This window comes from Mobula birostris, chromosome 8 (genome assembly GCF_030028105.1).
Source record: "Mobula birostris isolate sMobBir1 chromosome 8, sMobBir1.hap1, whole genome shotgun sequence".
NCBI classification, from domain to species: Eukaryota; Metazoa; Chordata; class Chondrichthyes; order Myliobatiformes; family Myliobatidae; genus Mobula; species Mobula birostris.
This window is the reverse complement of record NC_092377.1, coordinates 137,152,306-137,170,753: the sequence shown is the minus strand read 5'-3', so window position 1 is coordinate 137,170,753 and position 18,448 is coordinate 137,152,306. Positions and strand designations below refer to the sequence as shown.

At 44.1% G+C, this 18,448-nt stretch overlaps 1 protein-coding gene across 1 annotated transcript in view; it reads right to left on the bottom strand.

Moving 5' to 3' along the window:
• Positions 1-489: 489 nt before the first annotated feature.
• LOC140202325 (glycerol-3-phosphate acyltransferase 1, mitochondrial-like) overlaps positions 490-18,448 on the bottom strand; it is a 58,858-nt gene continuing 40,899 nt past the window's right edge. The window contains exons 15-23 of the mRNA XM_072267232.1: positions 15,134-15,204; positions 13,272-13,533; positions 11,661-11,809; positions 9,332-9,409; positions 9,115-9,246; positions 7,332-7,452; positions 3,974-4,033; positions 3,567-3,622; positions 490-829 (exon numbers count right to left, since the gene is read on the bottom strand). Of these exons, the coding sequence (XP_072123333.1) occupies positions 719-829; positions 3,567-3,622; positions 3,974-4,033; positions 7,332-7,452; positions 9,115-9,246; positions 9,332-9,409; positions 11,661-11,809; positions 13,272-13,533; positions 15,134-15,204 (1,040 nt within the window). The 3' untranslated portion in view covers positions 490-718. The remainder of the gene's footprint in view (positions 830-3,566; positions 3,623-3,973; positions 4,034-7,331; positions 7,453-9,114; positions 9,247-9,331; positions 9,410-11,660; positions 11,810-13,271; positions 13,534-15,133; positions 15,205-18,448) is intronic.

Sequence of the window (18,448 nt, the reverse complement as noted above, 5' to 3'; positions counted from 1 at the left end):
AAATCCAAAGCAAACCTAAAAGCCAGCCTTGGAGATTACTGAAGCCCTGTGCAGCACAGGTAAAATGGGTTGCTACAGTGTTTTTCCCAGGTTGAGAGAGTCTAAAATTGAGGCAAGCTGAGAGGAAAATGATTTAAAAGGGAGTGAGGGACAAGTCCTTCCACACAGAGGGTGCTGAGTACACAGATCAAGTGGTAGACAGGTACAATTTCAAATGTTTAAGAGACATTTGGATAGTACATGGATAGGAAAGGTTTAAAAGGGGATATAGGACTAATACAAGCACACGAGAGCAGTTGAGGAAGGCAACTTGGTCGTCACATAGGAGCTGAGCTGAAGGGCCAGTTTCTGTATTGTATAACTATGACTAACAGATCGTATCTGCCCTTTAAAAAGCAAATGACCGGTTGCACAACTTTAATTAGTTGCTCTTAACGTTAAGTGTAAAAACTCAACATAAAGCCGAGCTCCAAATGAAACTGTCAACTTTATTATTTTCACGCAGAATGTGCATGCAACGAGGGTTGGGTTTACCCATTACAACTCAGCTTGCTTTATTCAAACACGGAACCAACAGAAAGCACTTTTACCCTTCTTCCAGTATAAGGAGAATCTGCAAACAGGGAGCAGTTTGGGTTCTGCACCAGATGAGAGAGCATGGAGCTGTGTGGTGTGGCGTAGGTCAAAGATGTCACCTGATTTAGGAGCAAGTCTACAGTCAACAGAATTGTTGAATGTATTGCTGGAGCCTCTGCCTGCTCTCAGCCTGTTGGAAAGTTTCACTGAGTTCCAGCAATGACCCTGTCACTCTTGTCTCCACTTCAAAAACCTGCAAGAGAAAGAAAATCATACACAGGTAAAAAAAAAAACACTGCTAGAATCGTTCTGCAGTCAGGCAGTATCTTTGGAAAGAGAATTAGACCTAACGCTTCTGGCCTGTGGCTTTCATTAAGCTTCAAGAGCCTGAAATGTTCAGCTTCTCTTCTCCCAGATGCTGCCTGACCAGCATTTTAAGTGTTTTATTAGTTCTGTAGATCTTGTTTCAGAACCTATTTGTGTTAACTGCTTCCTTCACATGTGCACCTCTACAACGTAACACATCAACATGTGTAAATACAAATAAATTCACTAAAAACAAATGCAACCACTTAGCTTCATTTAAAATGTACACTCCAGTAAGTGCAGCTGAAACAATTTCAGTCCAACCACATGACACTCATAATGTATCCAAAGAAATTAAAAGTCAAACCTTCCTTCTTTCCAAGTCACTGATCTCAGCTGGTTTTCACTTTTCTAGGCAACATGCTTTGTATCTGGTCTCATGTTTAATGGTCATGAGTTGTGGACTGTAAGGGCAGCTCATCAAAAGTTCAGCAAGAGTTCAAAGTTGAAAGTAAATTTATTATCAAAGTACATACATGACACTATACACAACCCTGAGATTCATTTTCTTGCAGGCATACTCAGTTAATCTATTATAGAATAATAGCCAGAATAAGGACAGCACCGGATTGGGCGTTCAACCAGAGTAAAAAAGACAAAAAACTGTGCAATGACAAAAATAATAAATAAATAAGCAATAAATATTGAGAACATCAGAATCCTTTATTATCACCAAGTATTTGGACACATAAAGGGAATTTGACATCGGTTTCCCTGAGCTCTCGCTGTACAGAATCAAAAAGCAAACAAAACAATAGTGCAAATAATCCTGAAATATATACAATGAGGTATACCTGTGTATGTACAGGTGGACTTGGTTTATAATAGACTAAAATTCAAGTGTTCATAAGACTGATGGCATACGGAAAGAAACTGTTCTTGTACCTATTTGTCCTGGCATACAGTGATCTAAAGCGCCTACCAGAAGGAAGGAGTTGGAACGGGTGATGTCCAGGGTGTGATGGGTCCACAATGATGCTGCTTGCTCGCTTCCCGACTCTAGATGCGTATAAGTCCTGGATCGAGGGCAGCTTCACACCAATAATCCTTTCCGCAGCCCTGATGGTTCTTTGGAGTCTATTCTTGAACATGAGATGAAATGACCTTGGAAATGACTCCATAGGTTGTGAGAACATTTCAATGATGGTCAAGTAAAGCTGAGTGAAATTATCCCCTTTGGTTCAAGAGCCTGATGGTCGAGCAGTAATAACTGTTCCTGAATATAGTGCTGTGAGTCCTGAGGCTCCTGTACCTTCTTCCTGATGGCAGCAGTGAGGAGACAGCATGTTCTGGGTGGTGGGGAGCCCTGGTAGTGGATGCTGTTTCCTGCAACAGCGTCTTGTGTAGATGTGCCCAATGGTGGAGAGGGCTTTACCTGTGATAAACTGGGCTGTATCCACTACTTTTTGTAGGGTTTTCCATTCAAAGGCATTGTCAGGCTGTGATGCACCCAGTCAATATACTCTCCACTGCACATCTATAGGAGCTTGGCAAAGTTTTAGATGTTGTGCCGAATCTTTGCAAACTCCTAAAGAAGTCAAGGCACTGACATGCTTTCTTTGTAATCTCACTTATGTGCTGGGCCCAGGACAGGTCCTTCAAAATAATAACACTGAGGAATTTAAAGTTGCTGACCCTCTCCACCTCTGATCCCCCAGAGAGGACTGGCTCATGGACCTTCAGTTTCCTCCTCCTGAAATCAATAATCAGCTCTTTGGTCTTGCTGACACCGAGTAAGAGGGTGCTGTGACACCACTCAGCCAGATTTTCAATCTCCCTCCTATATGCACATTCATCACCACCTCTGATTCGGTACGTGACAGTAAATTCGTCAGCAAACTTGAATATGTCACTGGAGCTGTGCTTAGCCACACAGTCATAGAGCACAGTATAACTCAGATAATCCTCCATCCAGTTATTTGGAAATCTTGATAGTTCATCTGACTTACTCCTGCTTCCTTTAAGCTCACCAGAACCCTATTTGCCCACATTCCTTATACACTCAGGCCCAGTTTTCCCCAGCAGATTCAATCCTTGCACTCCATTGAAACTCATCTGGACCACATTTTGCTCTCTCCCCTAAACACTACCCCCCCCCCACCCCAACCCCGACTATTTCCCACAATCCCCTTAATCTCACCGGAGTCCTGCTCCTGCACTCCCTTTGCATACACAAATTTCCCTGTTTGCCGGGTTTACTGGAAAGCATATTTATGTCAGCACTGTGTAACATCTGACGTAAAAGAAGTACGACTATCGGGATGCCACAGGAAGTAAGATCCAAGAGTCACCGGCCTGAGATTATGGGAGAGGGTGACCTCTGTGGATATTAACTGTGTGTGGCCTCGGGTGCCAAGTTCTCACTGCCGGTTTAGGCACGTGGAGAAGCGCACATCATATAAAAGTATTCTCAGTTAATAGCCAACCCTTCCACTGGCAGCTGCGGTTTTCTGCTCTCAATCACTGACTTTGGAACAGGCTCGGTGATCTTTCCTTGCAGTAGCAGAGTCTAACTCAGCACATTTGTGATAGTCACGTTTTTATACGGCTTATAGATTTGCTAAATAGACTCAAAATCCAGGCAGCGGTAGGGAGCTCCCCCACTAAAAGAACTTGGCACTCACCCCTAACTCCTTGAAGGTCCTTATGGCACTGTTAGCAAGGTAGAGGGAGGCACTTCCTGTAAGGTATTAAAAACATAGCCCAAGTCAAATTCATCTCTGCATTCAAAGTTAATTTCTAATTATTTAAATTGTTTAATGATCTAACAGTCTGTATAATCTAAGAACAATATACAAATGCCAGGAACAACTTTTCCAAACATTCCTCCTGAGATCTGCAAATCAGAGATATGTCACTAAGACTATCATGTTTTATATTTGTAACTACAGCCCCAATACACCCAGAGTGGGCAAGTCCATGTCTTTTCAATCGCGCTGTTAATGTCTTCCCCAGTCTTCATCCCTTGACTCTGCTTTGGCCTTTGAAATGCCCGCTGATTAAAATCATTCAGTTGCCTCAACTGACTTACCAGGGCATTCCTCTACCTGCGTCTGTAAGAACTTAAACATCCTCAGCACACACTGCGACTCTGAAAGAAAAAGCACAGACATCATATCATCCTAATACTAGCTGAAGGATTTTTCTCTAAATTTCAATTCAGGGGAGACAAATGCAGCATATCTGGCTGTTACTGAAAGAACTAAACTGACAAATGTCCGACTGGCACACGGATTGATTCACTCAGTGCAACAAGAGCCCATAGAGAATATTAAAAATTTTGAAGACAGAGGAACAGGAAAAGGCTGCAGTATACCGGCAACTCTGCTGCTAATTTTTAATGTCAGTTTTGAAGGAATTACCTTCTCACACTGATCTGCAGAATAAAATTAACCAAGGTCGACAACTTCCTTTAAGTAGGGCAGGTTGAGCTCAGTCCCGCGTGTCAGTATGGCAGGTGAGCCGAGTCCTGTGTGTCACAAAGCAGGATTTTTGAGACACAGCTTGTAGTCTGCATGGCTGCATTAACAGCAAGGCCAGTTCCAAAAGCCAGTTTCTGAGCTTGCATCGGCATGGATGAAAATGAGCATGCCAACCACCAGGCCCCTCCCTACGCTAATCCAAGCTGTCCGCATTAACTTCACATTTCTTATTGCTCTTAAATATCGTTAATATCCCTCCAACACCTCTGCCAACTCATTCCAGATACCAACTACTCACTGTGTGAAATCCCCTATAAACCTCCTCCCTCTCACCTCTAGTTTTAGACACTCCCACCATGGGAAATGGTCATTACCCCTCATAGTGGCCACTGTACTAGACAGAGAGGTGGAACCTGGTTTGGTCTTCTGCTGCTGTAGCCAATCTGCAGCAAAGCTCGATATGTTCAGAGATGCTCTTCTGCACAGTACTGTTGTAAGATATGGTTATTCGAGTTACTGGCGCCTTCCTGCCAGCTGATCCGTCTCGTTAACAAGACAGTTTTGCCCACAGAACTGCTGCTCACTGAATGCTTTTGGTTTCTCACGCCGCTGTGCACGAAAATCCCAGGGAGATCAGCAGTTTCTGAGCTATTCAAACCACTCTGACTGCGCAAAGATTGTTGGTGCCAGGCAAAGTCACTTAGACCAGCGGTCCCCAACCACCGGGCCGCAGAGCATTTGCTACCGGGCCGCGAGGAAACAATATGATTTGGCGACATGAGTCAGCTGCACTTTTCCTCATTCCCTGTTACGCCCACAGTTGAGCTTGAACGCACACGAGGTCATTACCCGCGCGTCATCTATGTCAGCGCGGGAAGGAGATCAACTCCTCGAGCTTGCAAATGACGGCGGGCTGAAAAGTATGTTTGACATAACATCTCTGCCGGCATTCTGGATCAAAGTCAAGGCTAAATATCCCGAGACAGCCACGAAAGAACTGAAAATGTTGCTTCCATTTCCAACATATCTCTGCAATGAATGCGATGAAAACTAAATAGACTGGACATAAAGAACCCCCTTCGAGTATCGCTGTCTCCCACCACCCCTCGATGGGACCGTCTTGTTGCAGGAAAACAAGCCCAGAGCTCCCACTGATTCAGCGATACTGGTGTGTTGCAATGATTTTATATGTTCATACGGGGAAAATATGTGCTGTGTGTTTAATATCCAAACGTTACTTAAAACGTTATGATGATATTGACTGATAAGTGACTTACATAACCATATCACAATTACAGCACGGAAATAGGCGATCTCGGCCCTCCTAGTCCGTGCCGAACGCTACACTCACCTAGTCCCACCGACCTGCACTCAGCCCATAACTCTCCATTCCTTTCCTGTCCATATACCTATCCAATTTTTCTTTAAATAATATCAAATCTCCCTCTACCACTTCTACTGGAAGTTCTTTCAACACTTCAAGCTCCCTGTCCTCCCCTGATGATTGACTTATCACTATATTCATACGAGGAAAATATGCGCTGTGTGTTTAATATTAAATTCGTTAGATAAACCCTTTTAGAAACAAAATTGAGTGTATTAGCCCCTTATTACCAATACTCCGGTCGTGATGAACAGCCCCCACCCCCCCCCGAACCCTGAACAGAATCGCCAAAAACGCTTTGCAGAGAATAATATCGGCAGGTACACGCATGCGCACTGGTACCCGCGCAAGGCTTCATGGTCATTGTAGTCTTACTTTGACTGCTACACTTGTCCGTTGGCAACTCTCCTGCCCCCCGCCCCCCCCCCCCCCGGGTCAGCCGGTCCGCAAGAATATTGTCAATATTAAACCGGTCCGCGGTGCAAAAAAGGTTGGAGACCCCTGACTTAGACCACAGTTCTTCCGCGTTCTGATGTTTGCTCTAAACCTCTTGACCATGTTTGCATGCTTTATGCATCGAGTTGCTACACGATTGGCTGATTAGATACTTGCATTAACAAGCAGGTCTAGAGGTGTATCTAATAAAGTGGCCATTTCTCAGTTACCTTTGCTTTGGGATAAACAGACCAGTCTATCAAAACTTTCTTTACAACTTAAGCCCCTTAATGCCTGTGAATCTTTTCTGCATTCTCCCCAGCATAATCACAACTCTGCAGAGTGCTTCACAATTTATACAACACTACAATTATTACTACTGCAACTGTAACATCATAATACAAGACAGAGGAGCAGAATTAGGCTATTCAGCCCATCGAGTCTGCTCATGACTGATTTATTATCCCTCTCAACTTCACTGTCCTGCCTTCTCCCTGTAATCTTTGAAGCCCTGACTAATAAACCTATTAGCTTTCGCTTTAAATATACTCAAATCCTAAAGACTGGCAAATCATCTTACTCCATTCCCTTGCTCGTGTTCCCAGCTAATCTCAACCCTATTGTAACCTCAGATAATATTCCTCATTGATTCTTTGCTCATTAACCATTAAATAACTGCAAACCTTTATTTGTTTTATCAACTCATTTCATTATTTACCAGATCCACCTTTCATTTCCAGATATTACACCCCAATTTACCTACTTTGGCAATTTTACAAATAAACTTTGCTAATTTTCAAAACTTTTTTTTGGATGAAGAGGCGTTGAATGTTCTGCATTCTGCAGATTAGACAGGCAATGTAATATCGCCACCTACTGGAGTGACAGAGAAGTGCAATAGGAATTTAATTCGTACACCTCTAATTATATCCAGAATACGCATCTTGGTTCATGACAAAGAGTAACATCACATACAAAAGCTGAAGCTCTAACCACTGCAACACACACACTGCGTGCTGGAGGAACTCTGCAGGTCAGGCAGCGTCTACGGAAAGGAATAAAGAGTCGATGTTTCAGGCCAAAATCCCTTCGTCGGGACTACTGTAATTTACACATCATCTGGTCAGATTAGCATGACACTAACGTACCTTCCATTGGAAAGTCAAATTTGTGAAACTGGCCTGCTACCATCTCGTAGGCCTTCAACACGGGCTGCAGCAAACTACAGAGGAAGAGGAAGAATGCGTGGCTCTCAGCAGTGTGTCCAAGCTAGAAAAGATGAGAACACGATGGAACGTGATGGTAAACACAAGTACAGTGAAAGACTACAGGTTTCTTAGACCATAACCATAAGACGTGTGAGCAGAATTAAGCCATTCGGCCCATCAAGTCTGCTCCACCTTTCCATTATGGCTGACTTACTATCCCTCTCAACCCCATTCTTCTGCCTTCTCCCTGTAACCTTTGATAATCAAGACTTGGCCACCACAGCCCTCAGTGACAATGAGTTCCAGATCCACCACCCTCTGGCTAAAGAAATTCCTCCTCATCCCTGTTCTAAAGGGACAGGCTTGAATTCTGAGACAATGCCCTCAGATCCTACACTCCCTCACTATGGAAACATCCTCTCTACATCCACTATTTCTGTAAAGCTCAAGGATTTATTAATGTCCACGAGGTCAAAAGATAAAAATAGGCTGATGAAAACGTACAGAGGAACTCAGCAGGTCAGGCAGCATCTACGGCGAAGTGCAATGTAAAGAGTCGACATTACAGGCCGAGACCCTTCATGAGGGGTGGTGGGGAAGAAGCCGGAATGGAAAGTTGGGGAGAGGGGGAGGTGGAAGACCTGGCAGCTGAGGGTAAGGTGGGTGTGTGGGGGTTGAAGTGAGCTGAGTGAGCAAGCACATGGTCAAGGAATTGGAGAGCAGCAGAGATCACAGAGGAGGAGCGATGAGAGAGGTCACTCATCTCACTTCATCCCCACCTCCCCCAACCTGGTTTCACCTATCACCTGCCAGCATGTACACCTTCCCTTCCCTCCCCCCACCTTTTTCTGGTTTCTTCCCCTTTCTTTCCAATCCTGATGAAGGGTCTCAGCTCAGAGCACTGGCTGTTTCCTCCTTTCCATAGATGCTGCCTGACCTGCTGAGTTCCTCCAGCATTTTGTGTGTGTTGTTCTTAAGGTCATTCGATAATCTGTCAGCTCAGTGAAGCCACTCACAATTGATCAACTTCCCTTCACCTAGCGCTATTCTTGTACCTGAATTTTCTGAATTATCTTGATCAGAAACCCCTATTCTTTTCACACTGTAATACTCTTACTGAGACCAACACACTCAAAATGAAAAAGGACCTCGTGTTTTCCCTGTGCTTGTGACAAATAAACTCTTCTCGGGCTTCCAGCCGGGTACAGATATTGACTATAACCGACATTTCAATGACAAACTCTGCTATCTTCATCAGGGATGATGCCTAGGCATGTTCTTTACAAAGACCTTCATCTTTGCTAAAATACTTTTTTTCTTGTTTTATTACAATGGCTTCCTTCACCAGCTGGTCCCAAAAGCCAAGGGCATGGCACAGTAGTTTTGTGCCAACGAAGTCAATCCTAGGGCCCTTATGAATGCAATGTTCTATTACTGCCAATTTCTCCAGGTAACAAAAATGAAGGTCTCGCTCTAAGTAACAACTGGAATTTGACTGTAAACAAGGTGGGACAGCAGAAACCTGATTGGATGAGGACTAGCCAATCAGGAGGGATGGACGTCAGGGATATAAATACCACCAGACTAGACATGCCCAGGCATCATCCCTGTCGAAGATGGCAGAGTTTGTCATCAAAGCTGTTAAAATCGATACCTGGAAGCCTAAGAGATTATGCACTCAAGAAGTATTATTAAAGCTACATTTATAAAGGAGACAACATACCTTGAAATAATATTTTAAGGTACTTTCTTCACAATCGCTGTCAGAGTCATCAAAATCATCCAACACCTTCCACGTCAGTTGCTTAGCAAGTTGCTCATTCCAAGAGTCACATGCAGATTGGCTGTTCTCACTCTACCAACAGGAGACAAAAGGGGAATTTAAATGTGCTTCCATGTCCACTCACCAAGTCCTTACAAGCTCTGCAGTAAGTTCTCACCTCCCTCAGAATGAGAATCTCGCTGTAGGTGAGTTTGTCCACTGCGTCCTGTGCAAACCGGTACACCGATTGGCAAGGCTGAAAGGAAGTCAAACAATTTATGGATGGCTAGAGCAATAATGGTACAACAATTGAAAGCAATTCTTGTTATTGAGATCGTTATAAATAAAGACCATTAGTCCTAACAAGGCTGCTTCTATTTTACCAAAGAGCAACTCTACATGCAGCAAAACGTTCTGCTCTGATTTTTCAGTAAAACAGATTCGTTCTATACTATGAGATAAAGCTAAACAGGTATAGTGCATCATAGTGCATCAACCTGGAAAAATGTCCTGAAGTTTTTTTTTAAATTATGGAAGTGTAATCAGACAAGGAATCAGTTTTATTGCAAAGAAAATCAGGTTTGACTTGGACAAGCACATTGAGTTTAAAGAATCTTCAAAAAGAAAAGGAATGTGTCGAGGTTTAAGAACATTCCAGGTGTCAGAAGCTGAATTGCTGAAGGTGTAGCTACCACGGATGAGCTGAGAGAAGCGGAGGCTGCAGAAGCAGCCCAGTTTGAAGAGCTGTAGCACAGGAGAACAGACAGAGGCAAGGCAAAGAAGCAACCCACACAAGACTGAGGACGTTACAATTCTGGGATTTGGCTTGAACAAGGCAAGGCAAGAGCGACTGCCATTGACATCAAGGCCGCATTTGATCAAGCAGCTCTGGCAAATTAACAACACGTGGTAAAAAAAATGTCAATGGCCATTAAGGAAACATTACCACGGTTGGAATCACACTTTGCAGAAGGGAAAATTTATTTTGTTTAATGATACAGTGCGGAGTAGGCTTTTTCAGGCTATTTGAGCCACAGCACCCCAGCAACCCCCCCCAAACCCCGATTAACCATTACCTAATCACGGGACAATTGACAATGACCAATTAACATAGCTGGTACGTCCTTGGACTGTGGGAGGAAACCAGAGCACCTGGGGAAAACCCATGCATTCCACGGGGAGGACGTAAAGTGCTCTTTATTATTATAGCTATGGAAATCAAGCATCCGATCCCCACATCAATGTAGGATTTCTCAGGATAGTTGTTTAGGTCCAACCATCTTCTACAGCTTCATCAAAGACCTTCCATCATTAAGACCAGAGAAAGTCTATTCACCAATAATTTTTACATACATTTATCTCGAGGGAGATATGGACATCACTGACAAATCCAGCTCTTATTACTGCTGCCTAAATGCTATGGAGAAGGTGATGGTGACCAGTTGCCTGGAACTGCTGCAGCCTGGTTCTACTGTGGTTGGAGTTCGAGGTTTTAAATCTAAGTCGCAGGGAAGGAACGGTGATACATTTACAGGTCAGGATGGTGTGACTTGGTGCTCCAACGTTCCCAGGTTGCTTGGTAGTAGAAGCTTGAGGGGTGTTATCAGAGAGACCCAAGTGAGTGACTTCAAAACGCAAACACAAGGAAATCTGCAGGTGCTGGAAATTGAAGCAACACACACAAAATGCTGGTGGGACGCAGCAGGCCGGGCAGCATCTATAGGAAGAGGTACAGTCGGCCTTTCAGGCGAAGGGTTTCAGTCCTGACGAAGGGTCTCAGCCCAAAACGTCGACTGTACCTCTTCCTATAGATGCTGCCTGGCCTGCTGCATTCCACCAGCATTTTGCGTGAGTGACTTCATTACATTTTGTCAACGGGACACACTGGAGACACTGTGCACCAGTGGAAGACCTAATGAGTGCTTGGGGAAGTTGACAGGCTGCCTGGATGTTGAGCTTCGAGTGCTTGGAGATTACTCTATGAACTTCACTCAACCAGGTAGGTGGAGTGCATTTTGTCACTCTCCTGACTTGTTTCTTGCAGATGGTTGAAAAGGGGTGAGACGTCAGATGATAAATCACCTACTGTAAAACAACAACCACCAGCTTTCTCAATTAATCCTTTTAACTGATTTCAATAACAAAGAATTTGATTATGAACAAATCATTGCTGTATAGTCAATGGAGATGTTCTATTAATGAAACTACTAATACCCAGTTTTAAGCAGAACATCAAAGTCCACTTTCCATTATTCCCTTGAACATATACTAATTTCTTTAAGCTGGATGCCAACCGCCGTAAAACAAGACAAGACACATCAGGTGTAATATATATATTTTTAAAAATCTTGTACAAATGTCCAACTTCCACATAGTGTCATTTTAGTTCCTTTTAACTTCATAGTGACATCAAAGATCGATGTTGCCAATTGCCTTTGCTTAATAAGGCCTATCTTTCAAAGCAAGATGTTATATTTGAAAATTAGTGAAATAAGTTCTGCTCTTACTGATAGAAGTAGGACTTCACTGGGCAGCAAGTGACACAACTGAATAGTTTTGCAGATAAGTTCTTCCTGGCTGATTACAACCTCCACATTGGAATCCCAGTCTATCAAGTATTTTGCCACTTCTCTTAGGAGGGAATTTAAAGCACAGGCTGAGAAGGAATATGAAAAACAATTTAAATACAATTTAAATTTAAATACAGAATCAATCCAGTCCAGTCAGGGCTATAGTTCTTAAACTGCTGCGTTAAGTTCCTAAACACATCCTCCTTATCAGCCAGCAACTCTCTGTAATCAGGCAACAATATAATCAATCAAAGCATCAACAGCATTACGTTTTGTCCTTTTCCAAGGGACATCTCACGCCCACACAGCACCTTCAATGAACAAATAGAGTAACAAAACACAGCAAAATTATGGCTTAACATAAAAATCCATCGGTGCTCTCCAGACAAATTCAAAACTGACAATAATCAAACAAGTAAACTATAATACTGCAAATATAAAATTAATCGGTTAGCACCAGGAGCCACAATGTTCTTGGTATAGGTCGACCTTCACTAATCTGGCACCATTGGGACCTGAGGAATGCTGGATTAGTGAAAATGCCGAATTACATAAGGATCACATTAAGCAATAGCTAACCGCCTCATCATACCTTTAAAATATCAAAGGATTCAAAGGTTCATTTAATGTCAGAGAAATGTATACAATATACATCCTGCAAAGTTTTTTCTTTGCAACCATCTACGAAAACAGAGCAGTGCCCCAAAGAATGAATGAGTTAAATGTTAGAACCCCTAAGGTCCCCCCCACCGGCGCCTAAGCAGCAGCGAGCAACAATCCCCCCTCCCCACCGGCAAAAAGTAAAGTGCACTCGCTACCAGCGCTCAAGCGTGAGCTAAGCGATAGCAAAGACACAGACTTGCAGTTACCCCAAAGACTACATTGCACTCACAGTTACTGAGGGAATCCTCGTTAGTTTCTTTTCTTCCGCTTAGTAATATGCTTAAATTCAGCAGGTCACCACGTCTGATCTGAGGTCGTAGGCAGAAGAGAACAGAACGCCGGCCGGGCGACGCTGGAAGGCAGTGCGCGACTGCCGGCAGGCAGGCGAGAAGGCGGACCAACCCAGCGTGTGCCAGCTCCCCTGTTGCTGGTGGGTGAGACGGGCGGGTGCCGGGCAGCCGCGCCTCACGCAAATGATGTTAATAAATGCAGGAAAACAAGCAGGAATCGCCTGTCTGTGTTTACAAGAGCACACCAACACGTGAACAGATCTAGCGCAACCAAAACAATGTGCAGCAGATTGGTACGGTGGCCCGGGAAATTTGAAATTACAGTTGCGTGGAAAATTTGAAATCAGTGTGGATTATCGAAGGAACCAGATTACAGGTAGTCGGATTAGTGAAGGTCAACCTGTATAAACTTTTGGTAGGACGACAGAATGAAGGCTTTCTCAAAACATCACTCTAAACCAGTGGCTCCATGGACCCTCTTGCTTAATGGTTTTGGTCCATGACATAAAAAAGCTATAAACTGTCTGAACCTGAACAACCTGCTGGAAATTCTGGCATTTGGGGTTTACTGAATTCACAGATTCGAGTCACTTACCGGCCACAGCTTCCCCGATAAAGACAGGAAGGATAGCACTGCTGTAAAGACTAAGCTCCTTTACAGCCTCTTCGCTTGTCTTGGGTATCACAATGCAATTGGTCAGTGAAAATCTCCTGAGCGTCACACAGTCTCTCAGCAAGAAAAGGGCATGCAGCAGTATATCGTGGAGCTTCCCCGAAAAACCCACGTCGAAATGCCTTGCAAGAACTTCATTCATTAGCCAGTAGAAATCCTTTGCCAATGTGGTAAGGAAGACACCCTGAAAAAAGGCACTTGGTTATATTAAATGCACAATAGATAGAAAGCATCTTCCTCAATTCCTTTATCATTAAGTAATTTAACTGATAATTTTGTAGTTGAACACACTTTGAGGATTTGGGTACAATTTAGAAAATATTTTGGTTTATTGAGTTTTTCACTTTCCAGTCCCATTGTTTCTTTTTTTTTTAAATCTTCTATATCTGGTGTAGTTTTTAAAGAGTAGAATAGATTGGGTATTAAATGTTTTCATGATTTGTTTGTTGGAGTTAGTCTCTCTTCTTTTTAACAACTGTCAGTTAAGTATAGCCTACCGAGAACTCACTTTTTTCGATATTTACAAATTAGAGACTTCTTGCGTTCTCAAGTACATACATTTCCTAAAAGTTCAGATAAAAATTTACTTGATATAATTTTTAATTTAAAACCCTTCCATAATGCATCTATGTCTAATATTTATGGTATGTTGTTCGGAATGAGAGATATTCCTTTCGATAAAATTAAAAATCTTTGGGAACAAGATTTACAGATTTCAATTTCTGACGACACTTGGAATGAAATTTTTAAATTGGTTAATACCTCATGGTTATGTGCCCGTCATTCCCTTCCACAATTTAAAGTGGTTCATACAGCCCATATGTCTGAAGCTGTCTCGTTTTTATTCGGATATATCTCCCTTTTGTGATAGATGTAATTAGGGAGAAGCTTCATTAATCCATATGTTTTGGACTCGTCAGAGTCTTGAAAAATATTGGAAGGAAGTATTTCAAACTTTTTGAAGTAAATTTTAAAACTAATCCTTTGGCTGCCTTATTTGGCATTGTTGGAGGAAATGATATTATTTTGGAGTCACACGATTTGCATATTTTGGCCTTTATTTCTCTTATAGCCAGGACAGCATGGTTGCTTAAGTGGGAGGATGCTACTCCGCCTACTCATACTCTTTGCTTAAATTTAGAGAAGATTCACTGTTCAATTTCTGAACCTAGACAAGATTTTTTAACAATGTGGGGACCTTTTTTGAATTCTTTTCAAAATCTTTGATCTGTTATTAAGCACAGATATATATGTTTTACTATATGTTAAGGATTTCTTCCTTTTCTTCTCTTTTTTTTAAAAACCTAACAGCTGTTTTTTTTCCTGGTGGTGGGTTTAGATTTTTTGTATAATAAAATTATCTCTTTTCAATATTATGTTTAAATTTAATTTTATATGGATTTGGGGTAATTACACTTTATCTGTGATTTCAATACATTGTAATCGATATATACATATATCCTACTGTACTCTGTATTCTTTTATGTAAGAAATTAATAAAAATATTGAAAAAGGAAGAAACTATCTAACAGCAAAAAACAGAGTGGTCATAAAGTGGAATTAATATTCAAAATAGTAACTTTCAAAGAACATCTGAATGGAAAAAGACCACGAAGAAGGGTGGAGGAATGGAAAGAGTCAAATTGCTCTTGAAGAGATAACGGGATCAGTCCAAGCTCTGTTGGTCATATTTTGCCAATTGCTCACTCCAGTGAGGAGGAATATTACAGCCACACCCTCCCAGGGCTCGCGTACCTGGTGCAACAATGGAAAAGACTACCTACCTGATGGTGCTTGTGGAGGAGCAGACAGGCCACGAGGGTGGTGGACATGACTGCCGAGCAGCAAGTCGCAGCTTTCCGGAGAAAAGATTAGACGTTAGTTTCACCAAATCACAGGGAGAACGTACAAACTTCTGACAGTCAGCAGTGGGAATTGAAACCCCGACAGCTGAACACTTGTATGGTAAAGGCGTCACAACTGCTACACTAACGTGCCGTTGCTTCGTCACAACTGAGGGGGAGAGCGCTGGCAGAGCAAGAACAGGCAGGTCATAGGTGGATCCAGACTGGGGGGTGGTTTGATAGTTAGGTGAGGGAGGGGGGCAGAGTGGGAAGCTGCAAGGTGACAGGTGGAAGTAACAAACGCTGAAGATGACAGGGGACCGAGGAATGAACAGGAAGAGGAGAAGAGCAGAATTAGAGAGAGGAATGCAGGTGACGAGCAGACTGAAAGGCTGGAGAAAGTGGTAAGGGCCGGGGCGGGCAGGGTAAGGGACCGGGCGACGGGGCGGGCAGGGTAAGGGATTGGGACGGGTAGGATAAGGGGCAGAGTGATGGGATGGGTAGGATAAGGGACGGAACGACGGGACGGGTAGGATCAGGGACAGAGTGAGGGGGAGGGGTAGGATAAGGGACGGAACGACGGGACGGGCAGGATAAGGGATTGGGACGGGTAGGATAAGAGACTGAGTGACGGGACGGGTAGGATCAGGGACGGAGCGAGGGGACGGGTAGGATAAGGGACGGAGCGATGGGACGGGCAGGATAAGGGATTGGGACGGGTAGGATAAGGGGCAAAGCGATGGGATGGGTAGCATAAGGGATGGAACGATGGGGCGGGTAGGATCAGGGACAGAGCAACGGGACGGGTAGGGTCAGGGACAGAGCGAGGGGAGGGGTAGGATAAGGGACGGAACGACGGGACGGGCAGGATAAGGGATTGGGACGGGTAGGATAAGGGACTGAGCGACGGGACGGGTAGGATCAGGGACAGAGCGAGGGGACGGGTAGGATCAGGGACAGAGCGAGGGGACGGGTAGGATCAGGGACAGAGCGAGGGGACGGGTAGGATCAGGGACAGAGCGAGGGGACGGGCAGGATCAGGGATTGGGACGGGCAGGATCAGGGATTGGGACGGGCAGGATAAGGGATTGGGACGGGTAGGATAAGGGACAGAGTGACAGGACAGGTAGGATCAGGGACAGAGCGAGGGGACGGGTAGGATCAGGGACAGAGCGAGGGGAGGAGTAGGATAAGGGACAGAGCGATGGGACGGGCAGGGTAAGGGAAAGACCATAATACACAGGAGCAGAATTAGACCATTTAGTCCATAGAGTCTGCTCTGCCATTCTATCATGGCTGATTTATTATCCCTATCAATGCCATTCCCCTACCTTCTCACAACCTTTGACACCCTTACTAATCGAAAAGGGTGGCGAGGTGGAAATGAGTCTCTACCAAAGGAGGTGTAAGGCGCGCCTGCCCTCCGCTAGCCTGCAGGTCACCCTCGGGCAAAGTGTAGCACCTGCTTAACTCTCACCCCCCATCCCCCCACCACCCACTACCCTCGATCAGGGTCACGTGAAGCCATGGGAGCAGGTGGTGGATGGTCCTATGAGCAGATGGTGCATATCACAGGCCCCGGTTATGCGACCGCTGACACCAGGCAGACAATTTCTGAAGTGTATTGATAATAGCTGAGGTCACCCATCTTGTAAAGACACTGCCCAGAAGGCAATAGCAAACCACTTCCGGAGAAAAATTTGCCATGGACAATTATGGTCACCATGATCGCCTACATCACATGATACAGCAGATAATGGTGATGATGACTAATCAAGAACCTGTCTAACTCTGCTTTAAGTACACCCAATGACTTTGCCTCCACTGCCATCTGTGGCAATGAATTCCACTGATTCACCACCTTCTGGCTAAAGAAATTTCTCTTCATCACTATTCTAAAAGGACATCTTTGTATTCTGAGTTTATGCCCTCTGGTCCTAGACACCCCCACCATAGGAAACGTCCTTGCCATGTCCACTATATCTAGGCTTTTCAATATTCAATAAGATTCCCTCTCATTCTGCTGAACTCAAGTGAGTACACGCCCAGAGCCGTCAAAACACAACGCCTTCATTCCTGGATTACTTTTGTGAATCTCCTCTGGACCTTCAATCCCAGCACATCCTTCTGTAAGGTGCCCAAAACTGCCCATAATACTCCAAGTGTGGTCTGACCAATGCCTTATTAAGCCTCAGTATTATATTCTTGCTCTTAAATTCCAGTCCTCTTGAAATGAATGGTAACATTGCATTTGCCTTCTTTCCCAGTGACTCAACCTGCAAATTGTTTAAGGAATCCTACATAAGGATTCCTAAGTCCCTTTGCACCTCCGATTTTTGAATTTGCCCCGTTTGGAAACTAGATGATGCCTTTATTCCTTCTGCCGAAGTGTATGACCACACACTTCCCTCCAATGTATTTCATGTTTACCCATTGTCCTAATCTGTCCAAGTCCTTCTGCAGACTCCCTGGTTCCTCAGCACGACCTGCCTCTCCACCTGTCTTTGTATGCGTGGCTGAGGGATTGGAGCAGGGGGCAGGGATTCAAGTTTTTGGATCATTGGGACCTCTTTTGGCGCAGGCGTGACCTGTACAAAAAGGACGGGTTGCACTTGAATCCTAGGGGGACCAGTATCCTGGCAGGGAGATTAGCGGGGGCTACGGAGGTGACTTTAAACTAGAATGGTTGGGGGGTGGGAATCAAATTAAAGAGGCTAGGCGTGAGGAGGTTAGTTCACTACAGGGGGATGGGAACCAGTGCAGAGAGACAGAGGGGTGTAAAGTGAGGGTAGAAACAAAAAGTACTGTGGAGAAAAGTAAAAGTGGCAGGCCGACAAATCCAGGGCAAGCATTAAGAAGGGCCATTTTTCAGCATAATTGTATAAGGGCTAAGAGGGTTGTAAAAGAGCGCCTGAAGGCTTTGTGTGTCAATGCAAGAAGCATTCGTAATAAGGTGGATGAATTGAAAGTGCAGATTGTTATTAATGATTATGATATAGTTGGGATCACAGAGACATGGCTCCAGGGTGACCAGGGATGGGAGCTCAACGTTCAGGGATATTCAATATTCAGGAGGGATAGACATGAAGGAAGGGGAGGTGGGGTGGCGTTGCTGGTTAAAGAAGAGATTAACGCAATAGAAAGGAAGGACGTAAGCCGGGAAGATGTGGAATCGATATGGGTAGAGCTGCGTAACACTAAGGGGCAGAAGACGCTGGTGGGAGTTGTGTACAGGCCACCTAACAGTAGTAGTGA